At 44.0% G+C, this 18,311-nt stretch overlaps 1 protein-coding gene across 1 annotated transcript in view; it reads right to left on the bottom strand.

The window, feature by feature from the left end:
- LOC126456400 (agrin-like) overlaps nucleotides 1-18,311 on the bottom strand; it is a 211,046-nt gene that overhangs the window by 184,496 nt on the left and 8,239 nt on the right. The window contains exon 3 of the mRNA XM_050092154.1: nucleotides 1,495-1,589. Coding sequence (XP_049948111.1) covers nucleotides 1,495-1,589 — 95 coding nt within the window. The remainder of the gene's footprint in view (nucleotides 1-1,494; nucleotides 1,590-18,311) is intronic.

Here is an 18,311-nt window from a genome sequence, read left to right as displayed (position 1 = left end):
GATGCAGACGTGCACAGTCACAGCAAGTGACAACTGATTGTGGAACTACCACATAGAACTAACTGTACGAAAGGTAGATGCCAGAAGTCCTCCTCACAAGAAAGTAAGTAGCAAAATTCTTTTTCGATTGACACTTGGGTTCTGGTCATCAATGTGGTGTGACGTTACCAGATAGGACTGATAGAGGAAATAAAGAACCAAATAAGAGCTGTGCGTTTCGTTTCAGGTTTGTTCAGTCGGTGTGAAACAGCCATGGAAATACTCTTCTAACTCTAGTGGCATATGTGGTGTCACCGCCAGACACCACACTTCCTAGGTGGTAGCCTTTAAAATCGGCCGCGGTCCGTTAGTATACGTCGGACCCGCGTGTCGCCACTGTCAGTGATTGCAGACCGAGCGCCGCCACACGGCAGGTCTAGAGAGACTTCCTAGCACTCGCCCCAGTTGTACAGCCGACTTTGCTAGCGATGGTTCACTGACAAATTACGCTCTCATTTGCCGAGACGATAGTTAGCATAGCCTTCAGCTACGTCATTTGCTACGACCTAGCAAGGCGCCATTATCATTTGCTATTTATCTTGTGATGCACGTACCGTCAGACCGATGTTCACCAATTATGGATTAAAGTTAAGTATTCCAGAAGCTACGTACCTTTTTTGCTAGTATAATTACTTTACCTGCGTGAGCTTAAACGTGTGCCTTTCGGCTACCCGTCACTGTGGATTGGCTGTCTTGCCAGTCCACAACAGCATATGCTACAAGAGAAGCATTTTGCATTGCAGGGTGCTGAAATTCCGACTGTGGGAGTCAGTGTATTTCGTGAAAACACCATTATGGTAAAATTAGACACATTCGAGTTCATACGAATGTTTTCCAGTAACTGTGCAACATTCACGACTGAAACAGGAAAGGGAAAATGGCAGTGGTACAGAATCTATCCTTTCTCACACACCGTAAGATGGCTTGTCGAATGTAAATGTAGAGCTGTAATATTCAGAAATCGACCACATTAACTATCAGTATACAGCGCATCTGAGTGGAAAGGAGTATCTTGGGGTAACAAACTTGAGGTACGAGTTGTTATAAAACACTTTGTGTTCGCCAAATTGGAAATCCTCTGATTTTTATCTACACTCTCATGATTACAAGAAACTTGTAGCTGGAATACTAGTGAAGGGGCTGTGGCAATCGTAGATGACTCTTCTGCAAGAGCAGTTCGGTAATGTAATGTACTCACTGCAGAATGTGCATTGAACTGAAGGGGGAGTTCACAGAAAAAAGAAGTGAAACTTGATCTAATACACACTGCCGTTCATTATAAGGCTGAGAACTCTCCTTTGTTGTCCTCGTTTCATGGTTACCACTCTGGTCGCTGCTGGTACCCCGCGTCAGTGGATGCGTGTCTTTCCAAGCGCACTTCGATTCGAGAGTGGAGGCAGTGACAAGTGTCTCATTCAGCCGGCGCCGCCCGCACAGTGCAGCTGCGGTACTCACGTCGGCGCACTCCTCGACGCATGCGCAGTGCGCGCCGCCGCGGCCGTCGCTCTCGCAGATGGCGTAGTGGCTGCACTCCCAGCCGTCGCACACGTCTGCAACCAAAGCAACAGGTTGGTCTCCGCCCGCCAGCCGGCTGCGTAGGCCGTGAGATTTTAATTACCAACAACAACAACAACAACAACAGCTCTTCATCAGCGTTTGCTCTATCCTTTAAATGAAATGACTCGTCCAGAACACAATGGCTCTCCCGTGAAACAGACGGGTACTACGAAACGTGAACTGTGCAAAACGCGCCTCGTGTTTTTAATTCATATTCTAGCCCAGATTAGAAAGGTTGTAACTCAGGTATGTAGTCTTTCGCACCCATTGTTCAATCTATACAACGAAGAAGCAATGACGGAAATAAAAGAATTGTTCAGGAATGGGATTAACATCCAAGGCGAAAGGATATCAGTGATAATACTCGCTGATAACACTGCTATCCTCAGTGAAAATGAGGAAGAAATGTAGGCACTGTCGAAAGAGGAGGTTAGCGTTTAAAGTCCCGAAAACAACGCGGTTATTAGAGACGGAGCACAAGCTCGGATTAGGAAAAGATGCCCTTTCAAAGGAACCGTCCGGCGTTTGCCTAAAGTGATTTAGGGAAATCACGGAAAACATAAATCAGGATGACCGGACGCGGGTTTGAACCGCCGTCCTCCCGAATGCAAGTGCAGTGTGCTGACCACTGCGCCACCTCGCTTGGAAGGCACTGTTGAATGAAATCACAGTTAAATCAATACAATGGAATGAATACCCTTAGCTGTATACAGGCGTTGATATGCGACAACGGGGACAGTTGAAAATGTGTGCCCCGACCGGGACTCGAACCCGGGATCTCCTGCCTGCATGGCAGACGGTCTATTCATCTTTCTTTCTTTTTTTTTAATCTCATTTTGTTCGTTTTAATTCGTTACATCTGCTGGCGGCGGACGTCGCAAGACACTCGCTTCAATTCTTTGTTGATCCATTAACTGAGTTTTTTTTTTTTAATTACATCCCTCTGACGGAACAAGCTGAGCTACCTTGCCGGCGTCCATCTGAGCCACCGAGGACACAGACTGCAGCGAGTTATCTCTGACACGCCTCCCGTGAGACCCACATTCTCAACTTATTGTCTCGCACTATATTTGTAGTGCCCCTGCCCATTACACTCATTACTCGCGGCTTTACCGATTCCCGTACAAGTTTGGACAAATGGCCGGTGAATCTTAACTATATATATGAAGATGGAATCTGTTCTCTCGGACACGTCGAGAGAACTTACTATAGATAGAGAGTAAACCGAACAATGATGGAAGTACTGAGGAGTGTCATAAATGACGATACCGAAAACTTAACATCAGAACTTGGGAAAACGAAATAACGAAGTGGAGTGATTCATCTCCCTTGGAAGAAAGATAACACTTGACAGCCTGGACATGAAAACCAGACTAGCACGGGTGAAGAGGACATTACTAGCCAAATGAAGTACACTAACATCAAACGTTGGCGTTAATCTGAGGAAGGAACTTACAGGAATGTACGTCAGGAACAGCATTGTACGGAAGTGAATAATAGCCTGTGGGAACACTGGAAAAGAAGAGAATCGAATTGTTTGAAATGTAAAGCTACAGAAAATTAGTTGGACTGATAAGATAAGGAGTAAGGAGGTCCTCCACAGAACATGTGGAAACCATTGCCAAGAAGAAGGGACAAGACGATAGGATATGTGTTAAGGCGTCAAGGAATAACTAACATGATTCTTGAGAGATCTACTCAGAAACAAACCTGTTGGAAGAACATCCGCAACAGAGCATTATAGCAGAGATTGAAAATAACGCTTCAATAACAAATTTCTTTATTTTCACTCGACCGGTTTCGGACTGTTATAAGCCCATCCTCAGGTGTCGTACTGGAAATAGCAAAAGACGGGAGATAATTTTCACACACCGCAACACACATAAAAGACAAAAAAATTCCCTAAAATGTTTTAAAAACTTTTAAAAAACATTTCGAAACCGCCGGTCGGGCTAGGTGCTGTGAAACCTGTGTCAATGCGCAAGTGGCACCTGACAGTACCACTACGGAAGACTGCCTGGGTAGGGAATATAGTATACAAATGATGTCAGGACACTTAGGCTGTGCTGTGGTCCCCGAGCGCCGCGTGTACCAGGAGCGGTGTGCTGCCTATGAGCGCAGAACAGGGAGTAGCGGATGTAAATAACTAAATTCAAACTGTGAACGGCCGTGCTAGTGGCCCAGCGTTCTTCTCTCCGTCAATAGATGGTAGCACTTTTGCCACTCTGGTTTACCAATTTGCCTCCTCGTTCACATCCGTTACTCCCTGCCCGAGCTGTTCTAGGCGCTTCAGTCTGCAACCGCGCGACCGCTACAGTCGCAGGTTCGAATCCTGCCTCGGGCATGGATGTGGGTGATGTCCTTAGGTTAGTTAGGTTTGTGTAGTTCTATGTTCTAGGGGACTGATGACCTCAGATGTTAAGTCCCATAATGCTCAGAGCCATTTGAACCATTTTTGAGCTTAGTGCGCAAACGTCATTCTGAGATGAAGAGGTTAGCACAGGGGGGAAATTAGTGGCGGGCTGTGTCAAATCTGTTCGAAGACAAAACTATACGCGTACTCTACGAAGACTCTCGACGACACTGCTGTTGTGAGTAGCTGAATTGCTAGAAATCGAATGTCTTTCATTTCTGCAGTTTTCTTGCCGGTGGCTACCAACTTCAGGTAGTAGACAATACTCTTTTTAGTGGGCATAATATGTCAGTATACACTATTATTATAATACGGGTAACATCTCAGCGAACGTTAACTCTGTGTATCACGTATGCTTTCGTGTACGGAGACGGATTAAACAAAACGGTTGGGAGCGACAGGAATTTATTCACTATCGGTAGACCTCAGTCGATTCAGCTACCCGCATCAGCCAACTCGCCGAGAGCCTTCGTAGAGTGGGGGAGTAGTATCGACATGATTACCGAGTTTCTTATTCCAGAACGGTTACTTCACACCGTAGCAGGATGTAGGCCATTTTGAAACACCCTCACGCATTCAAACAGTTTCCTGGACTGGGTCTCAAATCTGGAAGCAGCCATTCGGCGCAATTTCCTTTCTCGTCGGAATGACTGTCCAGCGATATATGACAATGAGTTTCTTGTGACTTAAGAACATAGGGAAGGGGCGATGGCAGATGGAGGTTTTGAGACAAATAGTACAAGAATATCACAATCGGAAGAAAGTCCTGCCAATGTAAGCAAGGTGACAAGGTCTCGTCCTAGTCAGGCATACTATGTTTGTCGTTGCTGAAGAAGTTTCTATCCTATATCATACACGTGCACACCACAAAAGATACAATATCTAACTCGATTTATGTTTGAAATAGCAATGTGCTAAAACAAGTATGCAGCACAAATGAGGATCTTAAATTATGTGCATAATTGTTTGTTTATCTACAGAAATATCTGCTAGTGCAAATGGAAAGGTTTCGGTGACACAAAGAGTTGGCGTTCAAGAAAGTGGAACTACCCATGAACTAGTGGCGCAGAATTAATCACTAATTGGCTCGTGTATACTGTATGATACATTTCTACATCTTTCTAAAGAGACACAGATGTATACAAAGCAATGTCAATGTTAATACTGCATATACGTTATCCGTTCGTTGCGTATGATGTATTATGTCAGGTACAGAATAAAACTATACGGCCTCTTCATAATCATTATTTCACTACGTTTCCAAATACGTACTCGAAACAGTTATCTGGTACTTTGCTTCTGTTCGAACACGAAGTTTGTGTGAGAACTGAGCGTTTGTCGAAGTTCCTGTTTCAATAATGAGACACCCAATATTAATGTCTGACTTTTAAAAATTATAAGTTATCACGAAAATATGCTAATGTTTTTCTAGAATATAGTCTCTAAGTAGTACGAATTTTATGTAAAATGCGTTGTTTTCACAGTGTGTTCTAGGAAGCTCACGTATTTCATGATAATCGCGAAGAAAGCAAGTGGCATGCACAATACGTCAGTTCATACTTGTTCGAGAAATTTTACAGTTTGTTGATTATTGTATTTACGATAATTTACAGCAGTATGAGAGCGTGTGGGAAACTTTTTGCTCTTGCATCACATATATTTAAGAGCGAGGTTTGAAACAGATTTACTTTCTTTTATTAATTTTACGTTACCTCTATGGAAACACATGTGAATGTGTTTATATACATTTTATGTCCGTTTTGCATTTTCTTTGGAAAGTTAAGTCATGCCTCTATGACAAGGAGTTTATGTTCTGTTTATTACGTACTGTAAAGGCAAAGCTTTCCTCAACGGCGTGGTTGGCTTGTACAGCAGATCGTCGTATTAAGGGTGGTATGCCTTTGACTTTATCCATCCCCGAAATCACTCGCCCAGCCAGTTATAGTGAGACCTACAGTTTAATGTAAGCATGCTGCGACGTATTTTAGCTTTAACGAATATTTCCAGATTTGAAAGAAGCGATAGCCTAAGTAATAATGAATCCTAGGACCAACTTAAGATCGAATTCGGAATATTACAGCTGAATGAATGGAGCTCCTTGAAAGGGAAGCAAGGGTTGAGAAGGGAGTGAGACAGGTTGTAGCCTATCCCCGGTCCTATTCAATCTGTACAAAGAGCAAGCACTAAAGAAAACAAAATATGACAGTATAATTCTGTCAGAGACAGCAAAGGACTTGGAAGAGCAGTTGAACGTAATGGACAGTGTCTTGAAAGGAGAATCAACAAAAACAAAACGAGAATAATGGAATGCAGCTGAATTAAATTAGGTGATTCTGAGGGAAATTAGATTAGGAAATTAGACACCTAAACTAGTGCATGGGTTTTGCTATTCGAGCAGCAAAATGTAGACTAGCGATGGCAGGAAAAGTATTTTTAAAGAAGAGAAATTTGTTACTATCGAGTATAGATTTGAATGATAGGAAGTCGTTTCTGAAAGTATTTGTATGTAGTGTAGCAATGAGTGGAAGTGAAAGATGGACAATATACAGTTTAGACAAGAAGAGAATAGAAGTTTTCGAAATGTGGTGCTACAGAAGAACGCTGAAGAATAGATGGGTAGATATGTAACTAATGAGGAGGTACTGAATAGAATTGGGGAGAAAAGAAATTTGTGGCGCAACATAACTGGAGGAAAGGATATGTTGATAGGAAACATCCTTAGAGATCAAGGGGTCAACAATTTAGTACTGGAGGGAAGCAGGGGGTTAAAAGTCGTAGAGGGAAACCAAGAGATGAATAAAATAAGCAGATTCAGAAAGATGTAGATAGCAGTAGTTACTAGGAGATAAAGGGGCTTTCACAGGATAGAGCAGCATGGAGAGCATCATCAAACCAGTCTTCGGTCTGAAGACCCAACAACAACAACTGTTGAATGTTTTCGATTGACTGGATTTTGTTTATATTCGAACTTTGCATTAATGATAACCGTTTCTTTCTTGCGCTCTGGTTCTGTCACTGGTAGACAGCTGGTCATCAAAATTGCAACGCCAAGAAGGATGCCAAATAACGAAATTTTATTTGAATTGCGTATAGATTATAGTACGAGGAAATTATGATTTACTTACATCCATGACTGAAAGAAAAGACAGTGTTGACTACCCATATCTGTACGGAATACTTTGAAATTAATTCGCTGGCTGCGAATTCCTTGACCTCAGGTTTATTGGGCAAAGATCTGCTTCCTTTCAATGGCGTATGAAACCAGGACTCGAACCCGGATTTCTCGCTTATCGCAGGTGGTCGCCTTAACAACTTCGGCTATCCGTGCACGCTCACCGGATCGACCCAGACTTTCATGTGTGACACTGCTTACATCGTCATCCCAGTCCGGCACGAGGTTTGCTGTGTGACTGTTGGGTAGTAGCTCTATACCTAATACAGCTGATGTCAAGGAATTCGCAGTCAGCGAATTAATTTCCAGTTATAGTTTCATTTGTAGATGATTTGAGAGTGTACAGGGCGATAGACCAGTAGAACGTTCTAGCCCGGGCAACAGTCGAACAATCTCTTTGTCGACATAGATCAGGAAAGCACGGGCTATTGCGGTCTTCTTTATCTTGTTCGACATTACAGAGACCTTGAAGACAGGTCATATCCTTAACACGTCAGAAATACAACAGCTGCCTTTCAGATTACCGACTACCCAAACTGGGGGTGACAGTATTGCATATCTAACGAGGTTTCCTGTCGTCGGAGCAGGAGCTAGGCTCTTATGACTTCGACGAATGCAGTCTGGCAACCTTTATTCTCTTCGGAGCTACCACACACGGATACGTATCCGCTATGCTGTGCGCAGAACGCGTACTCTTCTTAAATGACAACGTGATGCAGCCCCTGTGAGCAGTGTTGTTGCTGTGCGCACAACTGACAGTGCGCCTCTCTGTGTTGCCACCGCGTCGAACTAAGCTGCAACGACAGTTGTGATGACTGTTCGTGGTCCTCCAGAGGTCGTCACAACTGTCCATTTCAATACCTGCTTTGTTGCAAGCAAGTCCATTTCCTGGCGCAAGGTACTGGGAGGTTATAATTTAAGTGAAATTACTCACAGAGGTCCAGTGCGGGCTATAATTATCGTATAGTAACGAAATTTGGAAGATACCGTATTTTACGGGCAAAAAGACGCAACGGACTATCAGAAACGTCAGTTTAAAAAATACCATTTTTGTTATTAGACTGCAAAGCCAGATTAAAAAAATTCTTAGTTTATAAAACCGAACTGACCTTTAAAACCCCCAAAAATCGTCATGTGAACTTTCTTCTTTCTTGTTCTTCTTCTTCTTCCTCCTCTTCGTCGTCATCGTTGTCCACTTAATGTGTAATATGGTCTTCACTGCTGTCGAGAGCGTTGCTTACGCCACACTTCTTGAAGGATTTAACATTGTCTTCTCTCACTCCATACCGCGACTGTTTTATCCTCTGACAAATTTATCTGATTGTAGGTGGTTTTAAGGCTGCCTTCGGCGTGACTTCATGTTGAGTTTCATCCATCATCCATTTGTTCCATTCCTCTCTCATACACGCTATAAATGGTATATTTACCGACCCATCAAGAGATTGAAATTCTGAAGTAACTCTTCACGAAATAACAGCAAGCTCTGTATTTTTCTGTCTGAATTTTCTTTCGCAGAATTTTTCAAATGACTACTAAACTGATCTAGCACAAGAAGAGAACTGTTCTTCAATAAAGCACCTTTCTTTCTTTCCCATATTCTGTTAATCCGTAATTTCACACCAGCCTCGTCCATCCAGCCTTTGTCATTTACGTGAACAACACCCGGTGGTATTTGGGAAGGTTTTGACATTGTTTTGCGCTTCAAAATGATCACTGCATGACGTTTAGTACCGTCAACACAAGTGAAAAGACAACAGTGTAGTGCACTGTTTTATGTCCACTTGTTCTTATAGCTACAGTTTTAGCACCTTTCATGGTAACAATTCTGTTACTCGGCACGTCAAATGTCAGAGGAGTTTCGTGCATATTCGCTATTTGGCTTATTTTCACACTGTTTTTGTTTCGATGTTAAATCAATAGAAAGATAGTATTTTTCTCTTCATACTCTTGTTGCATTTTCTGAGTTATTTTGATTTTGGTTCGCATGCTAAGTCCATGACGGTTCACAAACCTGTAGCACCAACCATCTCCACCTTTAAAGTCTGTAAAGTTCTACCGCAGTGCTCGCTTACGAGCGTGTATTTGAATCATTTTTGTATTAATTCTAATGTCATTTTGACAATGTCCTTAAATCAATTTCAATATGTCATCTTCTACTTTTGGCGATTTTGCATTCAGTCCTCTATTTGCACATTTGGTCTTCCTCGTTTCTTTCAGTTTACTAGCCCGTCAATAGCGAATGGTTTTTTATGTTGGTGATAGGCCCGAATGAAGCTCAGTTGTTCTATTTCCATGTTCTTCTGCATATGCTATTACTTTCAGTGTATAGCCCGCATCATAAGAATAGCTTTTATTTTTGCTTTTAGTTACGAAACTAGCTTCTAACAAATATGTTGTACTGTTACCGATAACATAAATCACTTTCAGTTCAAGTTCACTGGCACCGTAGACCGCATTGACGCATCATAGGCTAGACAATCATCTGGGTTTGTGTTGGTTCGGCGGGAGGGAGACAGTGTTAGCAAGCTTGTGAATCCCCGCAACTCATGTTCGTCGCATCGATGCACCGCTGCTGCCTGTTGAATCCAATGTCACCAGATAGAGATAGGTTTACCGCGGCATCGAATATATGCCCATTTTTAACACTGGTAGAAATTTTAAATCTAACACTGGAAATTTTTATTTTAACTTCGAGTATAAGAAGCACCTGAATTTTGGAGGCAATTTTTCGAAGAAAAACGTGCGTCCTACAGTCTGCTGAACACGATATTATAAGGTTAATGCGGAAGGGATTTACGTTAGAAAAAGAATTAGTGCCAGTTAAGGCCACCGGGCGCAAATCTGGTGAATGCAAGAGATACGTATAGGAATGTTTCCATAACATAACACACTCATGGTCATAAATTAAGGATAATTGCAGAATGTGGTGCCACACAACGTGACACTGCAGAAAACTGGCGCTAATAGCATAGACACATAGGGAACACATACGACACTGATCTGTAAGTCCACGGTATTGGTGATAAGTTGAGAAAACCGTCTCGAAACACATGTGCTACAAAATTCCACTGTTTTCTGCGCATGTAACCCGACATCAATATGGGATATGATCACCATGTACACGTACACAGGCCGCACAACGGTTTGGGATACTCTGGGTCAGGTGATCGAGCAGCTGCTGGGGTATAGCCTTCCATTCTTGCTCCAGTGCCTGTCGGAGCTCCTGAAGAGTCCTAGGGGTGTGAGGACGTGTGGCGATACGTCCACCGAGAGCATCTCAGACGTTCTCGATGGGGTTTATGTCTGGAGAACATGCAGGCCACCTCATTTGCCTGATATCTTCTGTTTCAAGGTACTCCTCCACGATGGCAGCTCGGTGGGGCTGTGAGTTATCATCCATCAGGAGGAAGGTGGGACCCACTGCACCCCTGAAAAGGCGAGTATACTGGTGCAAAATGACGTCCCGATACACCTGACCTGTTACAGTTCCTCTGTCAAAGACATACAGGGGTGTACTTCACCATTCATAATCCCACCCCACACCATCAAACCACGACCTCCATACAGGTCCCTTTCACGCACATTAAGAGGTTGGTATCTGTTCCTGGTTCACGCCAGATGAAAGCCCGGCGAGAATCACTGTTCAGACTATACCTGGACTCGTCCGTGAACATAACCTGGACCACCGTTCCAATAACACCAAGCTTTACGGGCTCCCTTGTGACCAGGGGTCAGTGGAAAGCACCTTGCATGTCTCCGGACGAATAAACCATGTCTGTTCAGTCGTCTGTAGACTGTGTGTCTGGTGACAACTGTTCCAGTGGCTACAGTAAGGTCCGGAGCAAGGCTACCTGCAGTACTCCGTGGCCGTCTGCGGGCACTGATGGTGATATCGGTCTTATTGTGGTGATGTACACTGTGGACGTCCCGTACTGTAGCGCCTGAACACGTTTCCTGTCTGCTGGAATCGTTGCCATAATCTTGAGATCACACTTTGTGGCACACGGAGGGCCCATCCTACGACCTGCTGTCTTTGATCAGCCTCCAGTCGCCCTAGTATTCTACCCCTCATAACGTCATCAATATGTGTTCTTTGAGCTATTTTCAGCATACAGTCACCATTAACACGTCTGAAAACGTCTGCACACTTACTCGCTGCACCGTACTCTGACCTGCACCAACACACCTCTGCGTATGTGGACTGCTGCCAGCGCCACCGTGTGACGACCGCAGGTCAGATGCGCCGTATGGTCATACCCCGAGGTGATTTAAACCCGCAAACCACCCACCAGAGCGTTGTTTCACCATGTGTCAGCATTATCCTTAATTAATGGGCATGAGTGTAGATTAGGAACGGGACTTGGGCGGAAAGGTCAAAGAAGTGACAATGGCATAATGTTGATTTTATTATTAATGACTGCTTACACAACTTGTTCAGTATGAGTAGGAGAGACGTCAACGAGATGCTGCATCCGTGAAACGACGTTATCGACAGCTACTCGCAGCAGTTCCAATGAAACGAGGGCAGCATGTTCCTCTATACTGGCCTTCGGATCAAGTTGAAACTGAATGAGTTAGGGTGGTAAACGCATTCTTTTAGATTTGACCACAGTCAAAGTCATATGAATTCAGATCAGATGATCTTCCAGGGCATCCATTCGGAAAACTTCTGGAAATCACACGTTTGTGGAAGATTGCATTAAGCAGATATTAACCGGGTGAGCGACATGTGGTGTTGCCTCATCTTGCATGAAAGTAGTCGTTTCCACACAATTGCGCTGTTCCATAGCAGGAATATCATGCTGTACAAGGAGGTCTCCACTACGTGAAGAAGTCACGAAACACCTAACAGGCCATCTGGGCGTATTCTCTTTAAAGAAGAACGGATCGAGAATAGAGGAGCTTATGAATCCACACCGCACAATCACATACGGCGAATGCAGTGGCTCTGCGTGCACTATAAGCGCTTTAACAGTACCCTAAATTCGGCAGTTCTGCGTATTCGGTGCACCCTGTAGTGTAAAATGTGCCTCGACACTCCATGGAATATTGCCGGCCGCATGACATCTCCGATCCGTGCCAGAAACAGAAGAGCAAATTCAGAACGTTGCCATTGTTCATGAGGCTTCACTTGCTGCACTGTCTGCGTCAGGTATGGGTACCAGCGTAAAACAGCTCGCATAAACTTCCGTTCTGTTGACCACGGGATGGACAATTCTCGTGGTACTGCGCGAGCACTAGCACTGCACACGTGCGTGGCCAGTTACAGCAACAGCGACCTTGTCAGTAACTTCAGGATACCTTCCTCTTCCAGGTGCCACAGCAAGCTCTCCGGTGTTTCAGAATTTCATTATCGTCTTCTTTAAAGCCTTTAATGACATCGGACCTCTCGTCATTTCTTTCAGTCTACAGTAATCCCATAATGCAGCACTGTAATTACTCTCGTTCACTTACAACAGTTGCGGTAACAGCTCACGACCTCTCACCTCGATACTGTTCACTTGCGTAATGGATTGTCAAAAGAGTGTGGATGACATACCGTCATATGAATAGTGTACAGCGCCAGATTTGGTGGCCACAATTGGAACTAATTTTCTCTCCAGCGTAAATCTCTTCCTTATTTACGCGTTAGCATATGTACCAAGTTTCGCTGCCGTACGATGATTACAGGCCACATTGGACCTCCGTAAGTGATGATGATGATGACGTCCCATACGGGAACGCTACCGTAAGACCACGAGCTGCGGACCACCTCCGTAAGTAGCTGCACTTATAATCACCCAATACGTAGCGTGCCTGTACGATCTCACAGGCCGCCCGAATAATATGCCTGTCCTCTTGGGCGCTAGTCGCTTGTGGCCACTGACATCCTGTATACCGTTGGGTATGGCCGTCTTGAATCCATAGATTCCATAATCGTATGGCAGCTCTCGTATGTCGATTAAAGCGAGCAGCAGTATAAAATAACGATAAACTACTGTTTCGACGGGCCACGATCCTGCCATCGTCGACTTCGGACACATTCTTACATGAGGCACAACAAGATCTTCTCAAAAACCACCAGCACTGAAATATGATTTATAAAAGAGAAATCCGCTGTGTCATATTTCTTTATATGCATATTATAGACATCAATATTGCTACCCATGTTTTGGGGTTGCGATTCAGTGCTAACTAATTGCCTAAGCAAACACGTTGTACACATCGTGCGAATTTGACGTTTGCTGCATGCATGCTTTATGATATTGCAATTATCAAGGCCAGTAGTATATAAAGGATGTAACGGGTATAGTTGCGTTTATTTTTATATGTGGTACCTTAATATGTATACACATAAGTGTGTTGGTTGTATTTTTCTATGTTGAACAGTCTTTTCTCGAACATGTCACAAACTGTACGACCTGATGTTTGCTGCACGGTCGGAACTGCACAACTAAGTCAACGCCTGTCAGTATAGAGTAATCGTTTTGCTTCCATGCATCCATACCACAACAACTGACCTGCTATCCAGGGGAAAATAAGCATTAATGGCATGCTCTTTGCACATCTACTTGAAGGTTCTACCCAATCTTAAAACATACGATTTTTAATAGCTCCAAAATTATTAGTCTGGAAATGACGTAAATACTCATGCAATGTTGTTTAACACACCGTCCTCAATTAGCAATAGAAATAAAATAGATACATCTGACACGCCTTTGAATGAAGCTTGAGACCTCGAGGGATGCTCATATCTCAGTGATGTAAGGAGACCACAAAGTGAAATTCAACCAGCACTCTTTAATATTCTAAGATTCTGACTCAGACATCGAATTTTAAACTACCAGTCGGCACCTCATTTTCTGATCACTACTCAAGCATAATTTAAAAGCATGTCAAATGTTTCTCTCATTATTTCATTTCTTACTTTTAGGTAAACAATTTACAAAAAAACATTTGCCTGTATTCTTCAGCTTTTTTTCATTTTTTGTTGAAAAAACATGAGATATACACACATCAAAAAAGTTTTGCATCACCCCAGTACACAAAACTCCTGAAGATAGACGTTGGCAGTGGATATTGTATCACAGACGCAGTCCCTTTGACTCTTCAGAGATCTCACTAAACCAGCCAAAGATGTAACCAATCATTCATGAGCGCCTGTTAGACGGAGGGGATCCGACAGCCGATCAGTTCCAGTCATTCCACCAGGAAGGAGGTACACGGCTCGTGTTGTCTGTAGTTCAACCATGCCTAGACGGTAAATACCGCGGTTCGATCGCGCCCGCATTGTTACTTTGTGGCAGGAAGGGCTCTCAACAAGGGAAGTGTCCAGGCGTCTTGGAGTGAACCAAAATGATGTTGTTCGGAGTTGGAGAAGATACAGAGAGACAGGAACTGTCAATGACATGCCTCGCTCAGGCCGCCCAAGGGCTACTGTTGCAGTGGATGAACGCTACCTACGGATTATGGCTCGGAGGAACCTGACAGTAACGCCACCATGTTGAATAATGCTTTTCGTGTAGCCACAGAACGTCATGTTACGATTCAAACTGTGCAAATATACAGTCTATTCGCAACTTCACTCCCGGCGTTCATGGCGAGGTCCATCTTTGCAACCACGCTCCGCGGTATAGATGGGCCCAACAACATGCCGAACGTACCGCTCAGGATTGGCATCACGTTCTCTTCACCGACGTGTCGCATATGCCTTCAACCAGACAATCATCGGAGACCTGTTTTGAAGCAAGCCGGTCAGGTGAACGCCTTAGACACAACGTCCAGCGAGTGCAGCAAGGTGGAGGTTCCCTGTTGATTTGGGGTGGCATTTTGTGGGGCCAACGTACGCCGCTGGTGGTCATGGAAGGCACCGTAACGGCTGTACGATACGTCAATGCCAGCCTCCGACCGATAGTGCAACCATATCTACAGCATATTGGCGAAGCATTCGTCTTCATGGACGACAATTTCCGCTCCATCATGCACATCTACTGAATGACTTCCTTCAGGATAATGACATCGCTCGACTAGAGTGGCCAGCATGTTCTCCAGACATGAACCCAATCGAACATGCCTGGGATAGACTGAAAAGGGCTGTTTATGGATGACGTGACCCACCAACCACTTTGAGGGATCTATGCCGAATCGCCGTTGAGGAGCGGGACATTCTGGACCTACAGTGCCTTCATGAACTTGTGGATAGTATGCCACGACGAATACAGGCATGCATCAATGCCTGGACCACCACCTCTGAAGGTCTCGCTGTATGGTGGTACAACATGCAATGTGTGGTTTTCATGAGCAATAAAAAGGGTGGAAATGATGTTTATGGTGATCTCTGTTCGAATTAACTGTGCAGGTTCCGGAACTCTCGGAACCGAGGTGATGCAAAACTTCTTTTGGTGTGTGCAATGTATTAAGTATCAATCGGTAGTTAATTATTATTATTAAGAGTATATAGATCAAGAGAAGTTATATAAGTTTCTATTTATGCTCTGATTTGATAATTTTTGACTCTTCATTCACATAGCAAGCAGCAGTTGTTCGTAAAATATTTTAATTTTGTCTCACATCACGAAGTAAGTTTTTCTTAATTTAATTAAGTTCAAGTAATTAAACTTTTTTAGCAATACTAGATCGCACGCTGCTCACTTTGACAACCCATTCCTCTATTTCCCACTTTTCGTTTTGCTATGACAAATCTCACAAGAATTTTCCCTCAAACCACTAAGTTTTCCTTAATTATCCTGATTGCTTCCCATGAATTAAAAGTTTTTTGTGCAAAACTAGATCTCACGTTGGTCAGTATGACACATCATTTGTCCATTTTCCACTCTTCATTTGGCTATGGAAATTCGGACAAAAATCCACCCTGTAATTTTCTCTCAATAGACTAATTAAATTTGGAAATTTGTGGTAAGGTCTTATGGGATCAAACTACTGAGGTCATCAGTCCCTAACCTTACACACTACTTACTCTAACTTAAACTAACTTACGCTAAGGACAACACACACACCCATGCCCGAGGAAGGACTCGAACCTCCGACGCGGGAAACAGACTAATTACGTTCTTCCTAATTACCCAAGTTACTTTCAAGGAATTAAATATTTTTTGTGGAAGTACTGTAGATATCATGGTGGCGAATTCGATACCTGATATGTCAGTTTACTGCTATTCGTTCGGCTACAAAAATTTGGGCAAAATTACCCCTCAAACAAGTAATCAAATTTTCTTAATTACCTTGTTACTTTCAAACAATTAAATCTTTCTTTTTTAAAACTAGATCTCACCCTAGTGAATTGTACCTTTCTCTCTCTTTGTCTGGCTACGCAAATTCGTCCGAAAATTCATCTTGTAATTTCTAGAAAGTCTTGTTTCCGCTCCACTCAAACATTTAACCAATAAGAAAGGAGGAAGTGCGGTCAGTCAAAGAAGAGAAGGGCAGACAAATATTTGGCAGAACAAACGAGAGATTACAAGAATGAGATTTTCGCTCTGCAGAGGAGTGTTCGCTGACGTGAAACTTCCTGACAGATTAAAACTGTGTGCCGGACCGAGACTCGAACTCGGGACCTTTGCTTTCTGCGGGCAAGTGCTCTACCAACTGAATTGCCCAAGCACGACTCACGACCCGTTCTCACAGTTTCAGTTCTGCCAGTACCTCGTCTACTACATTCCAAAGTTCACAGAAGCTTTTCTGTGACCGTTGCAGAACTAGCACTCCTGTAAGAAAGAATATTGCGGAGGCATGGCTTAGTCACAGCCTAGGGGATGTTTCCAGAATGAGAAATTCACTGTGCAGCGGAGTGTGCACTGATATGAAACTTCCTGACAGATTAAAACTGTGTGCCGGACCGAGACTCGAACTCGGGACCTTTGCTTTCCACGGGCAAGTGCTCTACCAACTGAGTTACCCAAGCACGACTCACGACCCGTCCTCACAGCTTCAATTCTGCCAGTACCTCGTCTCCTACCTTCCAAAGTTCACAGAAGCTGTCCTGCAAACCTTGCAGAACTTGCAAAAAATGGTTCAAATGGCTCTGAGCACTATGGGACTTAACTTCTGAGATCATCAGTCTCCTAGAACTTAGAACTACTTAGAGCTAAGGACATCACACACATCCATACCCGAGGCAGGATTCGAACCTGCGACCGTAGCGGTCGTGCGGTTCCAGACTGAAGCGCCTAGAACCGCTCGGCGACCCCGGCCGGCAGAACTAGCACTTCTGAAAAAAAGAATATTGCAGAGACATGGCTTAGCCACAGCCTAGGGGATGTTTCCAGAATGAGATTTTCACTCTGCAGCGGAGTGTGCGCTGATGTGAACTTTCCTGACAGATTAAAACTGTGTGCCGGACCGAGACTCGAACTCGGGACCTTTGCTTTCCGCGGGCAAGTGCTCTACGGTCCGAGCTACCCAAGCACGACTCACGACCCCTCCTCACAGCTTCAATTCTGCCAGTACCTCGTCTCCTACCTTCCAAATTTTACAGAAGCTCTTCTGCGAAACTTGCAGAACTAGCGCTCCCTAAAGGAAGGATATTGCGGAGACCTGGCTGGGCCACAGCCTAGGGGATGTTTGCAGAATGAGATTTTCACTATGCAGCGGAGTGTGCGCTGATATGAAACTTCCTGACAGATTAAAACTGTGTGCTGGACCGGGACTCGAAGGTTCGCAGGAGAGCTTCTGTTAAGTTTGGAAGGTAGGAGACTGGCAGAAGTAAAGCTGTGAGGTCTGGGCGCGAGTCGTTCTTGGGGAGCTCAGATGATGCCGGCACGGTAGCTCAGCGTGTTCGGTCAGAGAGCCGGTTGGCCTCTGTAATGAAAAACTGAGTGGAAGGATCAACCACCGAACTTGAACAGGATGTCTTGGAAAAAAAAAAAAAAAAAAAAGAGAAGAAAGGTGGTAGAGCACTTGCCCTCGAAAGGCAAAGGCCCCGAGTTCGAGTCTCGGTCTGGCACACAGTTTTAATCTGCTAGGAAGTTTCAAACGAAAGATTATTTTAACCCTCGATGACGATGATGAGGATGAATTTTTTTATTTCCTTACCGCTTTTACTGACGACGTTATAAGACATTCTAGTACAGGCGTTGAAGACCTGGCAGTTATTTACTCAAGCGCAAGCCACAGATGAGACAAGAGGCGACC

Source organism: Schistocerca serialis, chromosome 2, assembly GCF_023864345.2.
Source record: "Schistocerca serialis cubense isolate TAMUIC-IGC-003099 chromosome 2, iqSchSeri2.2, whole genome shotgun sequence".
NCBI classification, from domain to species: Eukaryota; Metazoa; Arthropoda; class Insecta; order Orthoptera; family Acrididae; genus Schistocerca; species Schistocerca serialis.
This window is presented reverse-complemented; position numbering and strand designations above follow the sequence as displayed.